The 25907-nt window shown below is 39.9% G+C and overlaps 3 protein-coding genes across 3 annotated transcripts; all 3 read left to right on the top strand.

Annotated features, from left to right (window-relative positions):
* Nucleotide 1: 1 nt before the first annotated feature.
* Nucleotides 2-777, top strand: LOC109412845 (venom protease-like; the record flags this gene model as incomplete). Its single annotated transcript, XM_062851422.1, is given in 2 exon segments — nt 2-236; nt 299-777. Coding segments are annotated over 2 exon segments (588 nt in total), but the record flags the coding sequence as incomplete, so codon positions are not given.
* Nucleotides 778-1939: 1162 nt separating this feature from the next.
* Nucleotides 1940-21670, top strand: LOC134285837 (venom protease-like). The gene is made up of 4 exons (XM_062847460.1): nt 1940-2398; nt 10723-10923; nt 10993-11514; nt 21152-21670. The coding sequence occupies exons 1-4, from the start codon at nt 2326-2328 to the stop codon at nt 21469-21471; spliced, it is 1116 nt and encodes a 371-aa protein (XP_062703444.1). The 5' UTR covers nt 1940-2325; the 3' UTR covers nt 21472-21670.
* A 773-nt stretch (nt 21671-22443) lies between these two features.
* LOC134285838 (uncharacterized) lies at nt 22444-23165 on the top strand. Its single transcript, XM_062847461.1, has one exon. It carries the CDS (start codon nt 22721-22723, stop codon nt 23114-23116), a length of 396 nt encoding a protein of 131 aa, XP_062703445.1. The 5' UTR covers nt 22444-22720; the 3' UTR covers nt 23117-23165.
* Nucleotides 23166-25907: the final 2742 nt, after the last annotated feature.

Below are 25907 nucleotides of genomic sequence, written 5' to 3'. Positions count from 1 at the left end.
GGTCGTTCGGGTTGGAGTGGTGGACCTGTACGATCCCGACGCGGAGGACATCCGGATCGAGAAGAAGATCGTTCACGAGGATTACTCGCCGGAAACACGGTACGATGACATAGCGCTGCTGATGCTGGCACGTAACGTTACGATATCGCTGCATGTGCGGCCGGCCTGCTTGGGTACGGATCGAACCGAGCGGATTCAACGGGCCACGGTCACCGGGTGGGGTAAAACCAGTCAGGGTGAGTTCGGATATATACTCGATTAGAACTATTAGTGGTCAATACGCAGCCTTTCCCAACAGATTCCCACCTGTCGGATAAGTTGGGCAAGGTGTCTCTGGACGTGCCGAGTGACCGAAAAAAATGCGCCCGGATGTACCGGGGAATTGGCCAAAGTCCGCTGATCGATCGTCAAATCTGCGCTGGATCTCTGGATGGAAATCAGGATGCCTGCCATGGGGACTCCGGAGGACCGCTGCAGGTGTTTGAAGAGGGCGAATGTCGGTATCACGTAGTGGGGGTGGTATCGTATGGAAAAATCTGCGGCTCGGCGGAGTACGGGCTCTACACGAGGGTGTCCCGTTACCTGGGGTGGATTGTTAAGACAGTGTGGCCAGATGATTGGTCGCATAAGGAACACTGGGAAAGCTGGTAGATGCGTTTTTTTGTTATTTGCTATTAGTGTTTTTCTTTTTGTTTAATCGGAGTTGGCTGAAATCTATGCAAAAAGCTAGAAATAGATAAATGTCATCGTGCCAGACGACATTGAATTGACCCTTTTCAATCTGTATTGATCTTCTTTCTGTCGTTCGTGTTGTATGTAGGAGGTATCGGTAGCGCACGAGTGAAACAAAGCAAGCTGACACCCGACCACAGCAACGAAGGTCGTGAAGTGACGAATGTTTACAAACATGTGTCCTTTTGAGGTTTCCTGAAACTTCTGGAAACCTCCTTGAATCCATCTCAAACCCCAAGGAGCAAAACCTTCTCTCGTTAACTAAGCTCCTTATATATAGCTCCGGCCTTGAAACCAAGCATAACAAACGTGTTCGAGGCCAGTGACGTTGCGACAGCACTGAGGATACATCAATGTCAAATTTCAGCCCCATACACATTTTCTTTCCAAATGAACAGGAGATCGCTCAAAACGGGGACAATCTACAACCTCGTCGAAGTAATTAAACCTTGGTATGAATCAGATCGTTTAATGACACGTTCCGTTTGTGAGACGTAAATTAATTAAGAAGCATCATGGTTCGTCACAGAACGATCACACCCGCATTATCAGTTGAAATTCACCCAGGAAAACCGGTTCCATAACTAGGAATCATCTGCTCCTCCAAAAACCACCATCAATCTCTCTACTGACTGAGAGAGGGCATGCATCCAGTTCTGTCAACGCCTGCTGAGATCACTCACCGTCGACCAGAGTGTGAAAAAATCGTTGATCCGAGGTGAAGATTGACTTTCTACTTTCGTCATTATCGTTTCATTTACATTTAATGTCGGTTAAAACAAACTCTCGTTTACAAGATCAGCATACTTTTGTGGTTATCGAGTAATGTTGTTTTCAATGGCCGACAAATTAATGAGAAGGATGTGAGAAGAATCATCCACGATGTTGAGTTTTATCTCAATGCAGTATTTTTGATATTCGTGTTGGTTGTTGTTCTAATTGATATTGAACATTTTACACTCTGCCATCGTACCTACCATTGTCGGTAGCACCAAGAAAGCGATAGGTAATCGATCGTGCCTGCCACCGCCGATTGTTGGTAATGATCGCCACTATGTCTACCCCTACCTACTTGGTTTTTACACTTCATCATGGAAGAAGAAACTAAGTGGTGCATCCGTTCGGTTAGAGATTATTCATCTTCCTGCTTTCGGGTAGCCGCGTAAATCACCATTTCGTACGATTATCACACGATCACACCCTCCCGTCAGGTTCGTTTGACGACAACCTATAACTAGGTACTGACGACACAAAAGCGAAAAACCGGCTTCCTTGCCCGAAGATCCACCAGCCGACCGATCGGTCGGACGGTTTTAGTTGTTGACTGCGAGCTGCGAAATAAACACCTGGTTTTTGCGCAGTCCTGGGTCGTCGTCGGTTGGTAGACAAATTCGAGAGAAAAAGTCGTCGAATTGATTAAATACCATCCATCGTCTTCTACCCCTACTGAACGTTTGAATAGCAAATAGGCGATTGGGGCTTGTACCAGGTCACCGTAACGAAGCAGGCCGTTGTGTTGTGTTGACAAGGATCACAGTTTTTGTTTTGTATCTGATGGAACATTGAAAGCAGTATCGAAAGTGTCCGTAAACGATGCACGCCGGTATGATGTTGATGAGATTGCTGACGGTATTGGGATGCCTGGCGGTAGCACGTGCTTTGGAAGGTAAGTACGGTTTACTACGATTGGTATACATGTACATAAGAAGGAATCGTTGCAATTGCAATCTGCCTACTTGTGTTCAATTAGACGTATTTCGTTAAATAACAAACAAATATGGGAAACGATGGCTTGGATGGGGAGGCTCATCGTGATGTTTTAAGGTGAAAATGTGACGAAGCCACACCTCGAATTTTCAAAAAGCACAAATATGAAGAACCAAATCATGGTTTGTGCTGAGAAGTTGATCGATTGGTCTTGATCAGCGGGTATCCAATCGATCAACTTTTTAGGACATACCATGATTTGATTATCCAGGTATGACTTCGTCATATCTTCACCTTAACCATAGATACATTGAATGTCAACTTGACACACTTAAAACGGCAGTACAGTAAGAATGTGTTTTATTCCTCCCTTGAACTCTCATTGGCACGATTGCTCGCTCTGAACTTGGTATTCAGAGACATTATCATCAAATTGCAATCAGTGCGGAATGTGATCAATGCATTACAATGCAAGGGTGGCAAGAGTGAAAGATGCCGTAATAGGAAATCCTCTTTTCTGGTCGGTATCACATCAAATTGATTGTAGTTTTTTTAGTTTTCTGGTTCGTCATTCGAAAAGCATTCACTCTAATTTTTGTTGCCCGATTATCATAATCGACATTCAATTTTCTTAGTTTCTACTCCGCAATAGACCAGAACAATCGAAATTGCTATAGGAATCAATAAACGGCAAAAACGGAGCTTGGGATCTGCTTACCGTTCTCAATGTGCCCCTACATTCAAAACTGTATAGGGCCAATAACGGCACCAGCTACGTTCTTGTCGTTACAGCCATCGAGGAAGGGAAGGAATGTTAGTATGGTTCCGGGTCATTTGGCCGAACGCCATTTGGCCGAATGCCGTTTGGCCGAACGCCATTTGGCCGAAAGGGTTATTTGGCCGAATGCCATTTAGCCGAATGCCGTTTGGCCGAAAATAAATGATGAACTTAAGTGACCATGTCACTATTCCTCGCATCAGTATAACTCGAAAGAACAGCCTATAATTCAAAGAAGGAAAAATCTTTGATAAAATATTGACAGACTCAACGCCAACTCATCCCTGAATTTCAAAACTAGAAAGAATAGCCTATGATTAAAAGAAGGAAATATTTCTGATGATCATATTGGTAGTTGGAATGTTAAAAACTTCCTCTGAATTCTTTTGAGCATATTTCGGCCAAACGGCTTTCGGCCAAACGACCATTCGGCCAGATGGCATTCGGCCAAATGGCGTTCGGCCAAACGGCATTCGGCCAAACGGCATTCGGCCAAATGGCCGGACAGCTTGTTAGTCAACAAACAAGACAAGTCACGTGAGCTGGGTTCACTTTGATGACTCCTTCTTATTCTTTTAGCATAACGTACCCACTGGAACAAAGCCTGTTTCGCAGCTTAGTATTATATGAGCACTCCCACAGTTATGAACTGAAAGCATACTCTGGCAATGAGCATTTTGCATCTGTTTATCGTGTGACAGGCACAAAGATACCCGGGCAGAAAAGAATTTCAAAACAATTGCAAATTTTACCATTAAAACAGAATTACTGAATGTTAAAATTTGTGTGACAAAAGGGCAAAAATAATAACTGACATTGTTCTTTGAAATAATTAAAGAATGTCAAATTTTGACATTATAATGGCAAACCAAGAACAAAAAAAAGTTAAGGTTGAGAATTGCACAATATACCATTATTGAGTAATTGAAAACAGAACAATATCAAAATTAGTTATTTACCTATCAACAAAAAAAAATCAAGTTACCATTAGAATAACCAAAATTCAAATGTTGTCATTATGTTGTTCTAAATTAGTGCCAAAACTGCGATGGTTCATCAAACTCGTAAGAGGTCAACAATATCTCACCAATTGCAAAATTTGTTATGGTTGCAAAATAAGACATTATTCTTAATTCTTAAGTTATTCTTCTAAATTTTAAAAATGACGAGCGAATGTCATATTTTGATATGGTATCCATTGACATGTTGTTTTAAGCTCTTCATGAAGAACTCCTGAATGACAAAATAAGTTATGACAATAAAATTTGTTATTCTCTTGTTTTTTGATTTGCCATTCACCTCTACCCGGGTACTCTTGGCTCAAATGAGTCAAGGAAATTTCATTTACGAAAAGTTCCTGGACCGATCCGGAATCGAACCCGTCACTCATAGCATGGTCAGCTTGAATACCAACACCTTTACCGCTGTGGCTCCGAGATATGATTCAACAAAGACAGACGTCTTTGAATCACTACTCAACTTCAAATGCACAAATCTCAAGAAGTAATCTTCATACAATTGTGTAATTTTTATTTTGTTCTTGCTCACTTGTAATAAGTTTAAAATAAAAAGATCCGTTGCGCTGGTTCAGTTGTTTGTGAGATTTGTGCGATCAAAATCGTGAGTAGGTGCATAAGTCGGCCATTGTGGCGGCTATTTTTGGATTCTAATGAGCTTGTTCTCATTAATTACTCTTGTTTGTTTTTCCTAAGATTCCTCCTGCGATTCTTTAGGTCTTTAGGATTCTGGAAGAATCGTCTTTAGGATTGTGGAAGTATCCGTCTCAGGATTCGGGGAGATACCTTAGGACTAGAGGATAATTATCCTAAGGATTCTGGGATAATTCGGTTCAGTATTGTGAGAGATTGATCCTAAGGCTTTTGGCATAATCCATTTCAGGATTTTAGTAGAATCCTCTTCAGGACTCTGGGAGAACGCTCCTCAGGATTTTGAACGAATCTTATTCATGATTTTGAGAGAATCCTCCTTAGGATTCTGGGAGAATCCTTTTCAGGATTCTGGGAGAATCCTCTTCAAGATTCTGGAAGAATCCTCTTTAGGACTCTGGGAAAATTCCCTTCAGGACGCTGGGAGAATCCTCCTCAGGATTCTGTAAGAATCCTCGTCGTGATTCTGAAAGAATCCTCGTCAGAGTGATGGGAGATTCTTTTTCAGGATTCTAGAAGACTTCTCTTGAGGAATCTGGGAGAATCCTCTTCAGGGTTCTGAAAGAATCGTCAGGATTCTGAAAGAATCCTCTTCAGGACTCTGGAAAAATCCCCTTCAGAACTCTGGGGGAATCCTATTCAGGATTCTAAAGAATCCTCGTCAGGATTGTGGAAGAATCCTCCTCAGGTTTCCGGAAGAATCGTTTTTACGATTCTGGAGGAATCGTCGTCAGGATTCTGGAGAAATCCCTCTCTGGATTCTGAGAGAACCTGATCCTGCACAGTATTTTGGGAGAATACTCGCCCTCATGATGCTGGTGAATACTTCTCAGGGTTCTGGGAGAACAATCTCCAGGATTATTAGAGAATCCTCTTCAGGATTCTGAAACAATCGTCTTCAGAAATCCGGAATAATCCTCTTTAGATTCCTCCCGGGATTTCTCTAGAAATACCAGGGATTCTTCCCGAAATACTTTCACGGTTTCCAGACGGTATTCCCAAGAGAATACTCTATGTTCTTGGATTCATCTTTGGATTTGTCTTGAATTTCCTCTCGAGGTTTTTATGGGTTCTACAAGATTGTCCTGGTAGAGAATTCTTCAAGGATTTTGCATGGGTTCTTTCCGGCATCCCTTTTGGGATCAGTAAGTCGGCTCTAGAGGCACGTTCTCCTCCATTCGGGAAATTTGTGCCCATCCCTTTTGGGATGCCTCCCGGGTTTATTCAAGACACTCTTTTTCCAAAATTTCTTCCGGGATGCTTGTAGACAATAATTCTCGGAAACATTCTCGGAGGAATTCCTGGAGAAATTCCCAGAGGAAGTCGTAGAGGAGTTTCTACAGAAATTCCCAGAGGGTTTTCTTGAAAAAAAAAACGAAAGTTTTCCTGAACAAATTCCTGGAGGAATACCCGGAGACATTGCTGGAGATATTCCTCGAGAAACTCATGGAAAATATCCCGGACAAATTCATGGAGGTATACATGGAGGAATTCTTGGAGGAACTCATAAAGGAATTCCTAAGGAAATTTTCAGTGAAATTTTCGGAAGAAATCCTGGAAAAAAAATCCGAAGGAATTCATGGAGAAATTCCTGATGGGAGTCCTAGAGGAAATCCTGGAGAAATTTCCGGAGAAATCCCCGGAGGAATTCCTGGAGGAACTGCTGGAAGATGTCCTAGAGTAATTCCTGGAAGATTTCTTGAAGAAATTCCTGGAGAAAGTTCTTGAGGAATTCCCAGTGGAATTCTCGGATAAATTCCTGGAAAAATTCCCGGAAGAATTCTTGTAGAAATTCCCATAGACATTCCCGGAAGAAAAAACGGAGCAAAAGAAGCAATATTGTGGGGGAATTTCTACAAGAATTCTTTCGGGATTTTTTCCAGGAATTTATCCGGGAATTTCTCCAAAAATTCCACTGGGAATCCACTGGGTGGTGCACCACCGTACTCGGCCGCCTACAATCCTGCTAAATAGCTCTAAGCTTGCTAAACAACTATGCTGAAAACGGAATACTTCTTGTTCATTAGGGTGTGCAATATTTCAATATTTTATTGATTCTAGACGGAACCTATCGAATAATATCAGAACCAAGTACACCAAATAAGTCTTACTTCCTCTTAACTTTCGGAACAATTTGCTGGAAGTTTTCAGATTTTTGAGGCAAAAATTGTTTGAACGTTTTGAATGTTGGTGTCACCTAGTGTCTCCATTGCCGGATAGATCTCAACCTGCCGAACAATTTTGCAGAAAACGCCATGCTTTTAGATAATTAGAGTATCAAGATACACATGTTTAAATATTTTACGCAAGCAAGATGCCACCTAGCAAATACATCACGAACCAAAGACTCGACTATCAAACAGTTTTTAGCTTGCTGAAGAACTTTGTTGAAGATGGCATCATTCTATCTTATAAGGATTCTGAGATATAGAAGTTAGAACAATTTTGACCCTGACGCCACCTAGCGGATGATTCTCGAACGAAAGACGCCATTGCCAGATAGTTCTTAGCCGGCTGAACAACTTTGCTGAAAACGGCATGCTTGTACCTCATTAGGGTATCGAGATATACGTGTTTGAAGTTTTCAGACAAAAGGCGCCACCTAGCGGATAAATCCCAAACCAAAAACTTTACTATCAGATAGTTCTGAGCATGCTGAAGAACTTTGACGAAGACAGCATCATTCTATCTTATCAGGTTTCTGAGATATGAAAGTTTGAACATTTTTGACACTGGTGCCGCCTAGCGGCCAAATCGCGAACCAAAGTCGCCGTTGCCAGATAGTTCTTGACCTGCTGAACAAATTCACCGAAGACACTATACCAGTGTCGGTAATTATCAAATTACGGTCGTCTGCATCAACGCCCAGCGCGCCAGCGTCGTTGATTTGTTTTTGTTTTGATAGTCGTCTTGACAACCCGAGCCGCATTCTCAGAAATGTATGCTTTCAATATTCTTTTGACTCGCTGTCTGCTGAACTCCATCTACCTACTGATATTCGGAGTAAGTATTTTCAGTTTCAACTTATTCCTGGCGGAATTCCAGGGGAAATTCCTGACGAAATCCCTAGAGGAATTCTTGGGGTACTTCCAAGAAACTATCTCTGGAAAAAAAAAATCCTGGAGTAATCCCTGAATGAAAGTCTGAAGGAATCTCTAGAGGAAATCTGGGAGGAATTCCTGGAGAAATTTCTGAAGAAATTCCAAGATAAATTCCTAAAGGAATTCCCAAAAGAATTTCTGGTAGAATTCCAGGACGAATTCTTGGGAAGTTCTTTGTGGAATATCTGGATTAATTACTGGAGGAATCATTGGAGGAATTCCTGGTGGAATTTCTGGAAGAATCCGTGAAATAATTCCTGAAGAAATCTCTGGAGGATACCCTGGAAGAATTCCCGGAAAAGTCCCTGGAAAAATTCGCGAAGGAATTACTGAAGAAATCCTTGAAAAAATTTGAAGGAATCCCTGGAGAAATTGATGTAAGAATATCCGAAGGAATTTCTGGATCAATTCCTGGAAAAAATCTTGGGGTAATTCCAGGAGGTATTTTTGGTGGAATTCCTGGAGGAGTCCCTGGGAAAATGCCTGCATAAAATCCTGGTGGAATGCCTGAAGGAATACCTGGAATAATTCCTGGATATATTCCGGGAGCAATTCCAGGGGGAATTTCTGAATGGAGGATTTCCTGGGGATTCCTGAAGAAGTGCTGAAAAGTAATCTCAGGAGGAATTCATGCAGGAATCCCTGGAGGATTTCTTGGAATAATGCCTGTATAAACTCCAGGAGCAGGATTTCCCGGAGAAATTTCTGCAGTACTTCCTAGGGTAATTCCTGGTGAAATTCTTAAAGGTTTCCTGGAGGAATCCCTGAATGAAATCCTGGAGGTCCCTATAGAAATCCCTGGATAAATACCAAGAGGCAATCCTTAAAGAATTCATGGAGGAACCCCTGGAGAAATTCTTGGAGACACGTCTGTAAGAGTTCCCGGAGGAATCACTAGTAAAATTCGTTGAGAAATATCCAAAGGAACTCCTGGAGTAACCCCTGAAGGAAAACGTATAGAAATCACTGGAGAAATTTGTGTAGGTTTCTTTTTAAGAATCACTGGAGAACTTTCAAATACAATCCCTGGAGGAATTCAAGGAGGCATCCCTGAAAAATTTGTGGAGGAAACCTGGATGGAATTTCTAGAGGAATACCTGGAAGAATATCTGGAGGAATTCCTTGAGGAATTCTTGAGAAATCTCTAGAGGAACTCCTGGAGGAATCCAAGCATAAATTCCATGAGGAGTCTTTGGAGAAATCCCTGGAGGAATTTCTAGAGGATTTTCATGAAGAAGCACTGGAAAACTTTCAGGAAAATTCCCTGGAGGAATCCCCGGAGGAATCTCTGCAGGAACTTCTAGAGGAATCTCTGGCGGAATTTTTAGAAGAATTCCTGGACGAATCCCTGTAGAAATTGTTAGACGAATACCTGGAGGAATTCACAGAGGCATCCTGTAACAATTCCCGAAGGAATTTCTGAAGGAATCCCTTGAGGAATTCATGGACGAATCCCTGGAAGACTTCAATGATTAAATTTCTCTAAACAGTTGGTGGAAGAGTTTTTGAAAGAACTACAGGAGGAATTCCTGGAGGAAACCCAAGAGGAGTGCTTGGAGGCATCGAACCGGGAATCGAATCCTTCATCTTAAGCATGATCATGTTAAAAACCCTCGTCTTTACCGCAGGCTGTGGCAATAGGGGTTCCCGAAATTGATTCAAATGTTCCTCAGAGGATTCGTCCAAAGATAACTTCGGTGATTTTTCCTGGGAATCCTTCATAAATTCTTCAAGGAGTTGCTCCTGAAGTTCTTACAGGAATTCTCTGTGGAGCTTAGAATTCGTGGACAAGAGGGTGCCTCCAGGAAGTAACTTCGGCTTGCACTTTTGACGTTCGCGATCGTTGGCGTTTGGCGCATCGACTGATTGTCGTGCCTACTAGATTGCTTGATGTGCCTTTGGCAGACCATGTGCTACCAGCGTTCACTGGATGGCTAGACGAATTACAATGCAGATTCACTACCACACATCCTCTAAGAATTACGTTATTTTCTCTTGGAATTCTTCCGAGGATTCCTCAAATTTTCCGCATGATTTCATCCGGGTGTTCTCTCAAGAAATTTCAGGAATTCTTCCTGAAATTCTTTCAGGAGTTCCGCTCTGTATTTCCTAAAAGATTTTCTCAAGTTTCCTGTCTAAATTTCTACCGGGGGTTCTAGATAGATAGAGAGTAATGGTTGTTGCTACTAATGACCGAAAGCACTCTGCGTTACCATAACCAGCACAGACTTGGGTATTTGTTAGTAGGGTAGGATGTGAGATCGTTGCGGGAGTCACCTTTGGTCGGTGATGCGATCCATGAATATATCCATAGGAGACATATTTAGGTGATAGATTGTGTGTTGATTGCTCTGAAGGAGAAGCGGCACAGTTCGCTTGGTTGCAAAACTTGTAGATGTTTTAAGACACTGTACTGTCAAGGTTGAAAGGAAGGGAAGCGACGTTTTCAACCAAAAATGGCGATGAGCTATGAACGAACATATGAATAAAAATGAGTTGTATATGTAGAGAAGAGAAAGAGAGAAAGGACTTAGAAAAATACGAAGTAGGAGTCTAGTGACAGGCTAAGAAATAAACCCAGGACCTTCCGCATACGAATCAGAAGGGGTAGCCACTAGACCACCAAGTCCGTCTACATAAACGGTTTTATGTGTGCGTTTTCCATAACAAGTAAGAAATAGTTGTGGAAAATCCCTTACCAAACTTACGATATTCTTTTTCTATCCTTTCAAATCAGGTGATGAGTGCCGCTTTGGTTCCGGCGTCGGAGTCTGCGTTCCCTACAGCGCGTGCCGTCCGGTGCTGGAGGTCATTCGTGCCCGCATCAGCATCTGCTCCTACACCCCACGAGAAGCCGTAGTATGCTGCCCGGTTGACTATCGCAACCGGCTACAGCAGATACAGCAACAAGCCGCGTCCGAAAGCGTTAGCGTAAGAAGTAAGTTCATATTTAATTTATTTCTTATTTTTCTCAATAACTTCCAAATTTCTTTCTTCTTCCTTGTAGAATGTAAAGAGTACCTCCGCCAGGCGACCCCCACAGTGCTACTCAGCACCCTCAAACAGAACGCAGAAGTGACTTTGAAGCAGGGCAAGGCATGCTCCACCGACAACAAACTGATAATCGGTGGAGAGGCAGCCAAACTGGGAGAGTTCCCGCACATGGCTGCCCTGGGCTACCAGGAGTCTCCCACTGACTCCATCAGCTACAAATGTGGTGGTTCGCTGATTAGCGATCGGTTCGTCCTGACGGCAGCTCACTGCATGGCCCCCAGTCTGGTGACGGTTCGGTTGGGGGATTTGAATCTGGTATCCGATGCGGATGGATCCAAGCCGCAGGAATACGAGGTTCGGGATGCAATCTCCCATCCACAGTATTCGGCCAAATCGAAGCACAACGATATTGCGCTGGTCGAGCTGGTGGGGAAGGTAGCGTTTAGCCAGGCAATCAGACCGGCCTGTTTGTACCAATCGGCGGATGTGCCGGATCAGAAGCTGACGGCGTCCGGATATGGAGCGGATCAGAACTGTAAGTATTGATTGGGGTTTTCAGGGTTATATTAATATTACCGGAAGAAACACAGTGCAGTAAAAATTACTATGAGCTTCTTAATTATTATTTTGTTATTTATTTTGCTTGTATTACAGGCAAAATAATTAGTTTTTGTCATGTATTTAAACCACCTTTCCCACTATTACCCACGAGGGTTTCCACCCCCAAGTAATAGTAAAAAGTCTAATCTTTCAACTACCGACTGAGCCATCTGCGCCATTTTGCGCCGGAAATAGTTACTTAAGGTGAAAGTACACCTTAAAATATGATAAATTTGCCTATAACTTTTTTGTTTTCAGATATAATGACTTGACATCTTCGGAAGAAATGTGTAATTCGACGTCCTGAACAAGTTTGTAGAAGGTTACAAAACTGTAGGATTTTATTTGTTGAAGCTACACTGAAAAAAACTAGTTTTAGGGGTACTTCGCACAAAACGCTCCATATCTTGAAAACCGTAAGAGATGGAGCTTTGACATGTTCTACGATTTTTGTTCTTTTATTATGGGCTACAACTTTGCCGAAGACGTCAAACCTCTAAAAAAATATTTCGAGAAAATAATTTTTTTATCTCACTTCTAGGGGGATTAATCATTTATTACATTTTATCAAAAGACGCCTTTTAACATGCAGAAAAACTTTGTAGAACACGCCAAACCTCTAGAATCAACCTAAAAAAAGTTATTTAATTTTGATCGTAAAATCATCGATTTCGAACACTGTGCGTAGACTCTTTTTTGGTCATCTCAGAACTCCCCCCTCTCCCTCGTAGACTTTGTCCATTCATTTTTTTTTTTAATTTGTATGAACCGTAGACTTTGGCCAGACCCTACCTTGAATTCTTAGAATTTCTAGAACAAGATTTTTGGCAAATTCTTAACGAATTTAGAATTTGGTTTCTACAGAAGTTTGTATGTGGTTTGTAGCAAATTTTCGATGGATTTTCGGCAGCAACTAGACGAAGCCCTGCGTTGATCCTATATTTATCAAAGATCTCTGGAAGGGTTTTAAAAAATCTGTTTAGGATGAAGAATTTTTAGAAAATTTATAAGCAAACTTCCATTAAGATCAAAAGTGATTAGCCCTTTACGCATTTCGCCAACAAAATTGCTTAGTACTTATCATAACCCACTTTAACAATAAGCAAATTTGTATTTAAACGAAGCTTAGTTTCGAGGCTAGTAGTAATTAAACTGAAATTAGTTTCGTATATTTTTGTAATTTGACGAACTTCGTTAAAAATGAGTGCAAATCTCGACAACAATAAATATGACTGAGATTTTTCTTCATGAATAGTTAGCTTCAACACCAAACCAAGCTTTGGATTGAGCATAAGTTTGTAGCATATCTCTTCAATTTTTATTGATTTCTAACCAAAAGTTGTGCAAAAATTCGCTGAGCGCTGAGCACCACTGATTAAGATGCTTGATTTAAAGACAATCGAAGATCCCTTTTCAAATCATAGCAAATAAAGCCTGTATCCGCAATAATGGGGACACAGTAGTGAATCAGTAAAACTGGCCAAAAATTTGACTGAGAACTTTTTGGTGTATGTTTATTATTTGTGCAAAATTTCATAAAGATCGATGCATTACTTTCAACTGTGGATGAAAAACAAATAGACGTGGTTTTGAGCATTTTGAACAATCATGACCAATTTTCATTCACATAATAGATGGTTCTATTACGCTACAGTTCAAAGTTCTGTGATCATAACTATGAAATTTCGTCAGCAGTTATGATACTCATAGGGACACCTTCTTGCAAAATTTCATCAACTTTGATAAATTGGTTTGAACGATACTGGTGTTGATAGGCGTGAGTGTTAGTGAAATTTTTTCGCATTTTTCATGTGCGATGTTAGCATATTCATAACTTTTGAATTTCTTTGCCAATTTTCAAGAAATTTTCACAGAAGTTAGTTGATTATGTATATATTATGCCTGCAAAATTTGATGATAATTGGTGTAGTACTTTCCATGGTACAATCGAAACAATAAAGGGTGCTGACTAATTGCTGTCTGAGGGGCTAAAATCACGGTCAGTCCCAATATATGTTTCGACTATAAAATAGTTGATAGTACATCGACTTTTTTTTGAAATTTTGCCTATGCAACAAATGTAAATTGAGATGTTTGTGTTCAAAATTTCAGCCATTTCCTTGGCCAAATTCAAAAGTTACAGAACTGACAAGCAAAACTAGGGGCTGTACAAAATTCAATGGCGCACATTCGACTCTTTCATTGCTACAACAAAAAGTACTGCACCGATTCACATGAAATTTTGTAAGTGAAAAGAACACATCTTAAGATGTTGTTAGGTCAAATTTGAGCAATTTTAATGTGTCTATTGCAGAGTTACAGCTGTATTTCTGTGTCCCGATTATTGCGGATACAGGCTTTACTAGCCAAATTCCTTTTGAAATTCTTAATGAATTTCTCGAAGATACATTATAACATCGATACTTTGTAAGGTATCAGTACTGGGATACCCTTGATATACCTTTTTGAACTTTTTCGTATGTATCGGACGAGGCTCTAGAATGTTTTTCTCGCAATTCTTTGAAAAATCATTATAGATTTTTCTATAAGTTGGTCGGATAACATGCCACAGAGATGCTTTGCAGGTTTAATAAATTTAATGTTTCAGATACAATTTTATAATTCTTATGAATTTGACAGTGTTTACCAAACATACAATACAACTGCCGGCCAGATCCTCAATGAAGTTCGATAAAAAGTTTAGGATTCAAAAATCATTTATAATTCTTTACAATGTTCTGTGATTATTCACTGAGTCGTATAGTTGGTGAGTCTGCGAGTTGTCATTCCGAAATATGTCTAGGAACAATCGCAAGTTAAACACCTGATCCGTTGTTGAACAGCCCTCTTAAATACCAATGTGGTGTTTGTTGACAAAGTGCTCCTCAACAGGTCTCAGTCTGTAGAACAGTACACACGACAGTATTTTGTAAGCCAAATTCAGAAGGGAAATCCCTTTGTAATTGACACACTTTAGTATGCGGTCTTTCCTATGGATCGGGCATATGAGAGTTCATCCATATTGTTGCCGGGAGAAAATGTCGCAGAAGTTCTTTCAGCAGATTGTTTTTTTTTTGTGTTAATCAGTTAAAGCTATAATATGAAGTTTATTGGGTTAAATATTGTATCAATTCATTATAAAAAGTAAACTCACAATTCTTCAGTATGTTTATCTCCGACCGGACAACAATATAAGCGGGCATCGGTAGTACACCGGATCAAAGCTATTATTTAATTAATTATTTTTATGCAATTCAGTGTTATAATTTCAAATTTTATCTGACTCATTTCAGTATAATAATGACCTACTTTTCCGTACTGGTTCATTATGCAACTGAAATGAGTTGCATTATGAAAAAGAGTTGCATAATGTTCATAATACAACTCATTTGGGTTGCATTATGAACATTATGCAACTCAAATGGGATGAAAAAAAAAACATTGCATAAAATTTTGTATGCGACTCGTTGCAAATCATCTTTTTGCAACTCATTGCATAAATAACTATTAACTATTTCACTATTATGAGCAACTCATCTGATCTGCAGTTTGCTTACGTCTCATCTGTTGTTGTCTGGTCATACACACTTCACCTACAAACGATTCAATATTGACAATAGCACTGCCCAAGATATAGCTATTATTTTTCGCCGCAACACATATGTATCTGGTGGATTGATGGATGTAGCTGCATGCTTCAGCGCTTTAGAAGTTCGTCTGCCATCTCATCCTGGGAACTTGTTTTCAGCTCTTTATGAACCTTTTTTAACTCATTCAGGGTTGGTGGTTCTACTGCTTGATCATACAACTATGTTGATCTTTAAATAAAACTGAGCCTTCTAGTGGAATATCTATAATGTCGAATTATATACTGTTTCGTCTAAATCAATTTTTTTGTGTACCCCGAGCAGAAGGGAATAGCAACAGCATAATATAATGTGTTATTTTGGAAAAATAACTGAGTAACGGAAAGAGTTATTTTCATGTTATTTACATAACATATCCTGTTCTAAACTTGTCTGTCATAAGCGGCAAAATAACAAAAAATATAACATAAAAATGTTCCTGGAAGACCTGTTTAATAACATGTTTTGTTAGTTTCAATAACAACTTAATAACAGCGATTTTTTAAAATATTTCAATAACAAATTTTGATATGAATAAGTTATTGATAACAATCCGAAAACAAAATTTGCTTTTTTTCTGATTCAGATAGGAACTCCTCCAAAGTCCCATATGCATTTAATGGGATACGCAACAATAGGATCTATTGTTAAATTTTTCATTCATAATTGGGACGCTATTGTTGTCGCAAACGGTTTATTATCGAAAACAGAGAGAAACAATAGTTTTCGTTTATTTTCTAAACAACTTACGATGAAAAACTACCGTCGTTTTGAAACCCTTTATTAGGTGGTTCATTGTTTATAAGATTTATTTACATTATTACCTCATTTATTGACACATTTATCCAAGTAAATCTAAGTGGGCTCGATGCAGTGAAATCAATAAATAAAAATGTCTAAAAATAATCAATGGAGTTCTTGATGACTTATTTTTTTACATTTTTGTCGAAAATGTGTTGTTCGTCGTTGAATTCCACCAGTTGATCCAAAATGTTAAAATGCCTAACACTCTATTACACTTTCTATTTTCGTATTCATATCTTACTGAAACTGGGACAAAAAAAAACAGGTATACTTTTCAAAGTGCTTATAAAACAAAAAGGCTGATAAGTTGGCACTGTCACAGTTAAAACGTAATGTCAGTAAGAAGAGGAACTGATGACAAAATAATATTTTCTCTTACAGTTCCTCACGGAATGCTGTGTACAACGAAAATCTCGAATGGTGTAGTTTTGATTGCAAAGCTAGTTATGTTGTAGTATTAATGATCAAATATTTGTAAGTCTCAATGACACAATAATAACTGAACTTGTGCTACAACAAAACATGTTATTGAAATGTAATTTAAAGAAAATATACCAAGAGCACGATCATAACAAAATAAGATTGCCCAACAGAACATGTTATGGAACGGTGATGACTTAATAAGTTAATAATAACAAACCGAGATACAAAAACAGGTTTTGTGATTCCGTTGTTATTATTTTGATATTTTCCTCTGCTCGGGTTTAGTTTATGTCCTTCAATGATTTAGCCTACTGACTGGACGAATGTCAAACGAACATAACGGCACTTAAGGACAGACTTGTTAGGATCCCAAAATGGCCGGCACAATGGCCGACTTTTGCACCTACTCACAATTTCGAGCGCACAAATCTCTTCGTAAACTAAACCAGCGCACCTGATCTTCTTATTTTGAGCTTATTAGGTACAAGTGAGCAGGGGCAGAATAATAAATTGCACTGTTGTTTGAAGCTTGCTTCTTGAGATTTGTGCATCTGAAGTTCTTATGTATTGTTGAAGCGGGATTTCAAGACATTTGTCGTTAAAGTTGACCGCAGATGTAAAGCTGGAGCTTTGGGGACTAGGACAATTGAAAACACACGTTCACGCTGGCTATGGTGGAGCCCATCAAGACCATAAATCGAACTTCACTGAGGCGGAATACGTGGCCTTGGCCGAGATCTACCAGAAGTTGCTTTGGATGCAGAAGTTAATGAAGGACATTGACGAGATGGCTGCTGGACCAATCACCGTCCGGGGAGATAATCAGAACTGCATAGCGATGTTACTTGTCGAAGAACTAAGCTGTCGACTCGCGGTTTAACTTAACCTGGGATCTTTATCTATGTCGAACAATGCCATAAAGGATCAATGATTGTCGATAGCCTGACTAAACCTTTGACGAATGCTACAGAAAAAAGATGGGATTTCAATCGTTGCCGCTTGAGGAGGAGTGAAATTGATTGATTGAAGACACCCTGTTGTAGGGGAAGACGGGGTAAGACGGCCACCCTAAGCCAAAAAAAATCATTACCTAACACTGACAATGAATTACACTAGTTTCAACACAGTATATCATTTTTCAAGGTGTGGGGCATGCAAGAAAATTATTTTTGATTCATGCTGTTGAAACTTTTATAATTTTGAGCCATTTGAAAATGTGCTTAAAAAGCACTTTATTTTTTGACGACGGGGTAAGACGGCCCACCAGCGGGGTAAGAAGGATCATCACTATTTTTTAAAATAAATAATAGTAATTAGAAATGTTTGAATTCCATACGTTAAAATAAGATATGACTCCCTTAAGTCCCTCACATGGAAAATTGGATAACGTAATTGTCCGGGAGTTACCATTCATTATTTTTATTGGGGTATCGTAAATATGTTGTTTCTAGTTACGTCCAGCGCAAACAACGCAAATATGAGTTAATTTATGTGAAATGGCATATTTTCAACAAACAATTTTTGATAAATTGGGTGCAGCCATATTATTCTATGATCTGCGGGGTGGCCGTCTTACCCCGTTCGAGGTGGTCGCTTTTACCCCACTTGGACAGATTTTACTTATGAGGCTAGTTTATAAGGATTTTTGTTTTCAATCTCAATCCCGTTCCTCTTATGTTTTGTTAACATTCCTGGTAAATTATGAACGGGTTACTTTTTTGGTTTGAAAACGTTATTCCGAATCAAAATTTTTTAGGTTATATGCGACAAAATTATCGATCGAATACATCATCATGGAGCAAAATCTTTATTTTGTTTTGAAAATCTCAATATAAACATTGCACAAAATGACTCATAAGGGAGCGTCCATAAATTAAGTCACGCAAAAATTGCCCATTTTCAACCCTCCCTCCCTCCTATGACTTGTGGAGCGGACCTGGTGTGATGGTTAGAACACTTGACTATCACGCCGAGGACCTGGGATCGGATCCCACTCCCGACATACTCACAAAATGTGAGTTCTTCCTTCGGAAGGGAAGTAAAGCGTGGGTCCCGAGATGAACTAGCCTAGGGTTAAAAATCTCGTTAATACGGACAAAAAAAATCCCCCCTATGTCACACTTTTGTATGGGACCTCTGAATTTTGTGTATGGGTTGTCACACTTTACTGAACCCCTCCTCCCCCCTAAATGCGTGACGTAATTTATGGACGTTCCCTAATGACAAATATTTTTTACTTGAACAGAGTATTGAACAGAGTACTAGGTGAAAGTTTATAGAAAACGGCATTTTCTTGGTGAACTGCAGGTGGTCCGTCTTACTCCGGCGGGCCTTCTTACCCCGTCATTCCCTATAGATTAAATACTAATGGTCCACTGCACAAATTTATGCTAGCCTGCTAGCATGCGGTGCCGACACCGTTCAAACGTCAAATTTTCTGTGGGAGTAAGCAGGCCAGCATAAATTTGTGCAGTGGACCATTCTTAGATACTAATGAATAGCATACACTGTGGTGCAAACGCCGGTTTTCATACAAATGGCCAAGTTTGAAATGCTGTAACTATGGTCCACTGCACGAATTTATGCTGGCCTGCTTACTCGCACAGAAATTTTGACATTTGAGCGGGGCCGACACCGCCCAAATGTCAAATTTCGTGTGAGAGTAAGCAGGCCAGTAGAAATTCGTGCAGTAATCCATGGTTTGCTTTGATGCATTGCGAGAGACGAACCAGCCAAGGGCTGAAAGTCTGTTTAATAAAGAAAAAATCAATCAATCAATTTATGCATTGAGCTCAATTTTTGACACGGAACTTCTAATATGCTGCATTTTACGTGTACGAAGTACAAAACGTTTTCGTTCACAGGCCTGGGTGTGACAGGCGTTGAAAAGTGTGCAAAAGTGTTCGGGCAGCGGCGCGCGCGTAATTCAAAGGGGTACCGCTGTGCAGGAATGGCATTTTGCACTGAAAATGTGCACAGTGTAGCTCATCTATCTATCTATATAAATAAAAATGAAATAGTGTTTGTATGTCACGAATAGGCTCGGGAACGGGTCAACAGATCGACATGATTCTTTCACTGTTGCATTCCGCCAGGATTCCGACGTGTTCGTATGAAAAAAAAAAAATAATGAGGAAAAGTGACCGGGAAGGCAAGAAAAACTGGAAAATCAGAAATTCCATTTTGAGAGGCATTTCTTCATGGAACCGGATGTCAAAAAACAGAGTAGGCAGGCAGTACGACGTTTGCCGGGACTGCTAGTTTTCATATAAAAACCGCGCACACTTGCACTCACACTGAGGAGCATGCCATCCCTGCCGCTGTGCTATCAATTATGCACCTGTGGAGCGGATCTGGTGTGAAGGTTAAAAGCACGTGACTGTCACGCCGGGGACCTGGGATCGAATCCCACTCCCGTAAAATGTGGGTTCTTCCTTCGGAAGGGATGTAAAGCGTGGGTCCCGAGATGAACTAGCCAAGTGCTAAAAATCTCGTAATACAGATAAAAAATAGTTATTTATGTAACGAGTTGCAAAAAGTTGATTTTTTCAGCATAAGTCGTACATTTTTCCTACGAGGCTTGCCGAGTTGGATAAGCACTAAGAGTGCTGAAAAAATCGAGTTTTGCAACGAGTTCCATACAAAATTTTATGCAATGATTTTTTTTCATAATGCAACCCATTTGAGTTGCATAATGTTCATAATGCAACTCAAATGAGTTGCATTATGAACATTATACAACTATTTTTCATTATGCAACTCATTTCAGTTACATAATGAACCAGTTCGGAAAGAATAGGCCATTATGATACCAAAATGAGTCTTTTAATCATAAGTTTTTCTTTCAAGTGGCAATATTGTGTTGATGGCAGTTGAACTATTAACTCTATGGCAGATTTTTCCTTTTAAGTTACGCTGATAGTGAGTTGGTTAGCAACCAAACTGCAAACTTCATCTGAGATTTGTTTCTTCTTTTAAAAATACACTGTTTTACACTGTTACAAAAGAGTGGACCTTCGCATGAAAAATCAAGAAAAACTTATAATAATTAGGGAAAATAAAACAAAAACTTTCTTACTCAATCAAGAAGTATGTTCTAATAGAAGTTCGAACTTATTATTATAGTCGAATGAAATGATAAACAAGATAATTGAATTGTTCAATTTGTCCTCAGGTTGACTGTGTTCATATGTAGAATAAGTAAAAACAATTAACAAAAATACTAGAAAAAACTATGAAATTATCATATGTTTTATGAGAACAAAAGATACTCAAAACCATCAGAACTAAACCAATCTAAAGTGTCGTAGTGAAAGATCCACAATTAAAAAAGGCAATACAAGGTTTGCCGGGTCAGCTAGTAAAATGTAAATTGAATTGAATAAAATAAATTATACACCACAGTAGTTAAGATCAGATTTGAATCTTGAAGGGATCGGTAGTTTTATTGCCGGCTAATAAATACTTCAAAATGTGAAAATTTACACAGAATTTTAAAAATTAAGATTAACTTAAATCGCTTCAGTTATACCAAAAAGTTTTCTATAATGTTTCCTACATTGTAGAATGTTATTGAATAAAAGTCCGAAAAAAAAACGAGATATAAATGGAGAAATAACGAACGCAAATATGTTGCCCACATTTCATTCAGTCTACTCCATTTAAGGAATGCTCTTACTCATTGAACATCTCTTCTTCTCGTTTTTTTCTCTCCCCTAGACGGCCCCAGCACCAACATCCTCATGAAGGTGGTCCTGGAGCAGTTCGATCGGCCCACGTGCCTCAACTATTACGCACGTGCCGGTGTGAGGCGCCTCATCGACAGTCAGATGTGCGTCGGCTTCAAAGCCGGCGGACGGGACACGTGCCAAGGCGATTCCGGAGGACCTCTGCAGGTGCGTGACCCGGAAAACGATTGCGTATTCCAGATCGTGGGCATTACATCATACGGAACGTACTGCGGCGGAGAAGTCCCGGCCATCTACACCCGCGTCGGAGCCTTTGTGCCGTGGATCGAGTCGGTCGTGTGGGGTGCCTGAGCAGAGCAGAGAGAGAAAAGACGTCGCACCACCATTACCAACGCTACAACCAACGGTACGGAGTTAAAGTAGGTTTGAAGATATGATAGAAATAAAGTGAAACGATCTTCGTGTGCCATTTGCTGCTTCGTTCGAAGTGACGAAGCAGCTCGTAATCGCAACGACGCTGAGCCATAAATCGGGCGCTCTAAGCGAATAACTTGTTTTGTTGATGGGGGAATTGCGGGTCAGATGTCTAACGGGGAAGCAAATAGCAGCGGTCATGATAACTTGCCAATTGCCTACTTTTAGGCGTATGAGAACAGATATTAAAACTTTGATATGATATTGTTTCTACTTGCTAGGGTTTTGACACTTTCATATTTTTACTTAAAGAGTTATGTGGGCCTAAGCACAGAGAACAGACGAACATAATCGAACAAAATTACTTGAAAATCTTGTGTAAAGAAAAAACAAGCTCAGTAGCGACATCGACGGTGACTTTCCCACTCAAAAACTTGTTTCGACACAATGATGGCGCATTCTGAAGAAATATTTCACTAGCGCACCTTTAAATTTTCCTACTCAGATTCTAAGCTGTATTTGCTTAAATAACAAGATGTTTATGACTATTTCACTAATACAGCAACCAAATTTGAGCAATCCGTTGATAATTAGTGCCATTATTTTCAATAAGAAACAAGTTGAACAAGAATTCAATTAACGTTTTCCAAGTAAAATCAACACATTCTCTTGATGGAACTATACTAGGGTGCACACTCGGTGACACTAGCGCCAAAAAGTAAAACAACGGCAAATTTGTACCCCGATTCGAAATTTGACAGCGCCGCGTAATGGCCACATTCCCAGTTATTTCAAAACAACCGTTGCAATGCTTTACACAAGTGCACTACATGAGCTTGGACGTCTGTTCTCTGTGGCCTAAGCTAGTTCGAAGTTCCGCGTCATGAGTCCCACACCTTCATGAGCGCCTAACCCCAGTTCCCCTGAATACAACAACGTAGAAAATGTTTTTGTGAGATTTCCATACAAACTGGGATTGGGAAAACCCTCTATCGCCGTTTGCGGGTCAAACCTGTTTTGGTTCAGTGGCACCGTCACCTGGGGAAGTTTGAGTTCCGTTCATTTATGATCCCCATAGGAAGCGGCGTACGTTCATTCCAGTTTCAAGTTACTTGAATCCAAAGCCGCATCAAACAAACTTTTGCGGGTCTACAATCAGTTCGTAACCACTGTTCCACCGATCAACATGGAACACATTCACATCGCGTTCCTCGCTTTACTGACGATCGTTTCATCGGCGGCTGCCGCTTCTGTCCCCGTACCGGATCGGGACATCACTTTCCCCGTGCACAACGAGAAAGGGCTCGGTGATCTGTGTCAGGTCCAGTATCCTACCGATCCCTACCCCAAGACGGGGTTCTGCATGCGAGTGCGGGAGTGTGAATCGTTTGCGTTGCGTGTGTTCTATCAGCCGAGCTTCAACGTCCATCGGGAACTGTGCTACTTCGAGGTGCACGATCCGGTTGTTTGCTGTCTTAGCGAACGGGATGCCAGGCCACCGTCTTCGGCTTCGGTGGTGGCGCAGCGAACCGAGCTGACCCAAGATTGGCCCTACGAGTTCGAGAGAGTTAATTTGGTGTGATCGAGAGTGGCTGTGAAGACATTTAGAAGAATAAAGTTAGTGATACGAATTCATGGGTGTTGTGAATGTGTTCATATAAAATCCGAAAACTTATCCAAATGCAGGGTAGATATTGTAGAAGTCGTCTGGTTGATGGTTGGGAACAGAATGAATTTATTGACTTAAAGTGTTGCTAACTGTCTAATCCCTAAGCCTACTATAACGGAAACGGAAATGAACAACGTAATAGATGTACACGCTACTACAACTCGACCATCCTGATGAGACTTCGACCCGAAGTATATTGTTACAAATCATTGGGCGTCCAACGTTTTAAATTACACGGATCAAAAACCGAACTGAACGGAACTTGATTTAATTGAAATCCGTCAATATCTGCTACAACAAATCTATTATTAGGAAGAAATTTCTTAATTTGGTAAGGGCCTTTGAATTGTTTTTGAAGCTTACGAGGCACACCAACCTCTGGCCTGTTTGGAATAAATATAAACCAAATCACCAACATTAAAAATGTTGTTTATTTTGCATTTCTCATCGTAATATTTTTTATTATTTGATTGAACTATTTTTATCTTTTCCGATGCTTTTTGCCGAATATCAGTTAAGGCTCAAATAACCATCATTCAGTCATCAGCAATCATCAATTTTTCAAAAGCAGTTTTCTTCCTCTAAGTCGCAAAACCATCATTGAAAATTATTTCACTGTTATCCAGATGGTGGCCAGAATGCAGTGATAAATTTTTATTAACATTGGTTGAGATTTCAGCGAGAAAACTGCTTTTGAGTTTTTGCTAAACGATGATGGTTTGTTTCCTCTTAAATCTCTTTCAACATATAATTTCGATTCTAAATATTCCCTAATTTGATCATCAATTTTACATTTTTGATTTACTCCGAATAATAATTTTGATGGTGTTTCATTAGTACTTCTATTCATAGTATTGTTCAATAATAACTCAGCTTCGCTAAGAATTCTAGACCAACATTTGAAAAGGGCGGAAGAGCCAAAATGTAAACAAACCACTTTTCAGCATAATTTAATGAAACAACTCATAAACATATGATTTTTCCTGACGTTAGCTCAAAAATGAGTTTCCACTTCTGGAAAACAATAATTTAAATAAAGGCGGATTTCCACATCTGATTTTGATCACTTCATTTGGTTGTTCCGCCAATGATCTTGCGCCTTTGAAAAAAAGCACAAAATTGTTAACACTGTTGAATAAACAGTCGAGAACAGCATCTCGCCATTCATATTTATCAAATTTACACAAAACTTTTACTCCCACTTTTGATTAAAGTCGCCCCAAACTACTTACACCGTTATTGAAAAGCCTTCGTCATTACGTCGTGCTTCGGCGCCCATCAAAATGTCTGAGTGGAAATCCGCCGCGCACTTATTGCTCTTGTTGCGCACGGATGGTTCTTACGCCCAAGATCAAATCGTGCGTTTTCATCGTAAAATTCAATAAAGTTGCTGACTGACTGCAATAAGTGGCGATAATATGGCTTCAATGTCTATTCAGGATATATTTTCTCCAAAGGACCCCGATTTGGATGATATGCAGCTGGTAAAGCTTCAGTGATAAAAATGATAGCGAATGGTCTCAAATATATTGACCGGTATAGGTCACAGCAGGTAGATTCAGCAAAAGGTGATATTGGGAACCAGGCCCGTGCACAGAAAAGACGACAAGGGAGGGGTTTTACCCAATTTTAGCAAAGAATGAAGGAGGCCTTGTGTATAGAGTATCGGCAATGGGAGGAGTTTAACCCCCAAAACCCATCTGTGCACGGGCTTGTTGGGAACATAATATGCTGCCTGCGCTTCCCCATCGGTACTGTAGCTATATATTTTTTTCAACGCGCATTATGGACAATGGCAGGGACAACTCCCTCCTTTGCTGTACGATACTAGATAAACTGTAAAGAGTTGTTGTTCATAGATAAGAGCTAGAATATAGATTTCAATCGAAATCTGATTTCCATTGCATTTTACTCATTGTTTTTTTACCACTCATCGTAGGCACGTCAAGAGAAAATTTCCTTCCTCCTCCATTGTCCAATGTCAGATAAACTTCAATTAGTTACTTTTAGTTAAGAAAGCTTCAAAATCAATTTATTGCAGCGGATTAGGTTCAAAATCTATTGCATTCTACTAATTTCGATACAAAATTTCTTCGGGCGTAACAACAAAAGCGATCGATTCTAGGTAATATTGACCAGGCGTAATTCCAGTGCTGGCGACCAAGCGGCGTAGCATGTCGGGCGTAATGACCAATGAGTTTTTATTTGGGCGTAATTTTCATTTCATTAATTTTCTTCAAGGAAAAACGCTTGTTTGTACTTTTTGACATAAAATCACCAAGAGGATCAAGAAGAGGATAGTGTTTTCTTCTAAAACAACGAAAAAGATTGAGTGCACACGCACAAAGTGTTAAATAAGAATTAGTTTTAGATTGTGAAACTTTGCAAGCGTTTTTCTCGATTCTAACATTTTGGATATCCGCCCTTTTCACATGTTGGTCTAGAATTGTAGTTAAACCTTTGTATGGAGAAGCATCCATCAATTTCGCTAAAAGTGGTGTAATTGTTTTGTTAAATCTTTCGTTTGACCATTAGACTTTGGACACCCGGAAGCAATTAGTACGTGCTTGATATTGGGTTCATTCATGAATGCTTTGAACTGTTTGATGTAAAACATGAGCCTCTGTCTGTAACTAATTTTGTGGGAATTGAATAATTTGAAAAATAGTTGCGTATTGCTAATTTGGAGAAAAATTTCCGTTTT

Source organism: Aedes albopictus, chromosome 1 (assembly GCF_035046485.1).
Source record: "Aedes albopictus strain Foshan chromosome 1, AalbF5, whole genome shotgun sequence".
Taxonomy (NCBI): domain Eukaryota; kingdom Metazoa; phylum Arthropoda; class Insecta; order Diptera; family Culicidae; genus Aedes; species Aedes albopictus.
The sequence above is the reverse complement of the archived record's forward strand: the minus strand, read 5'-3'. Positions and strand labels throughout refer to the sequence as shown.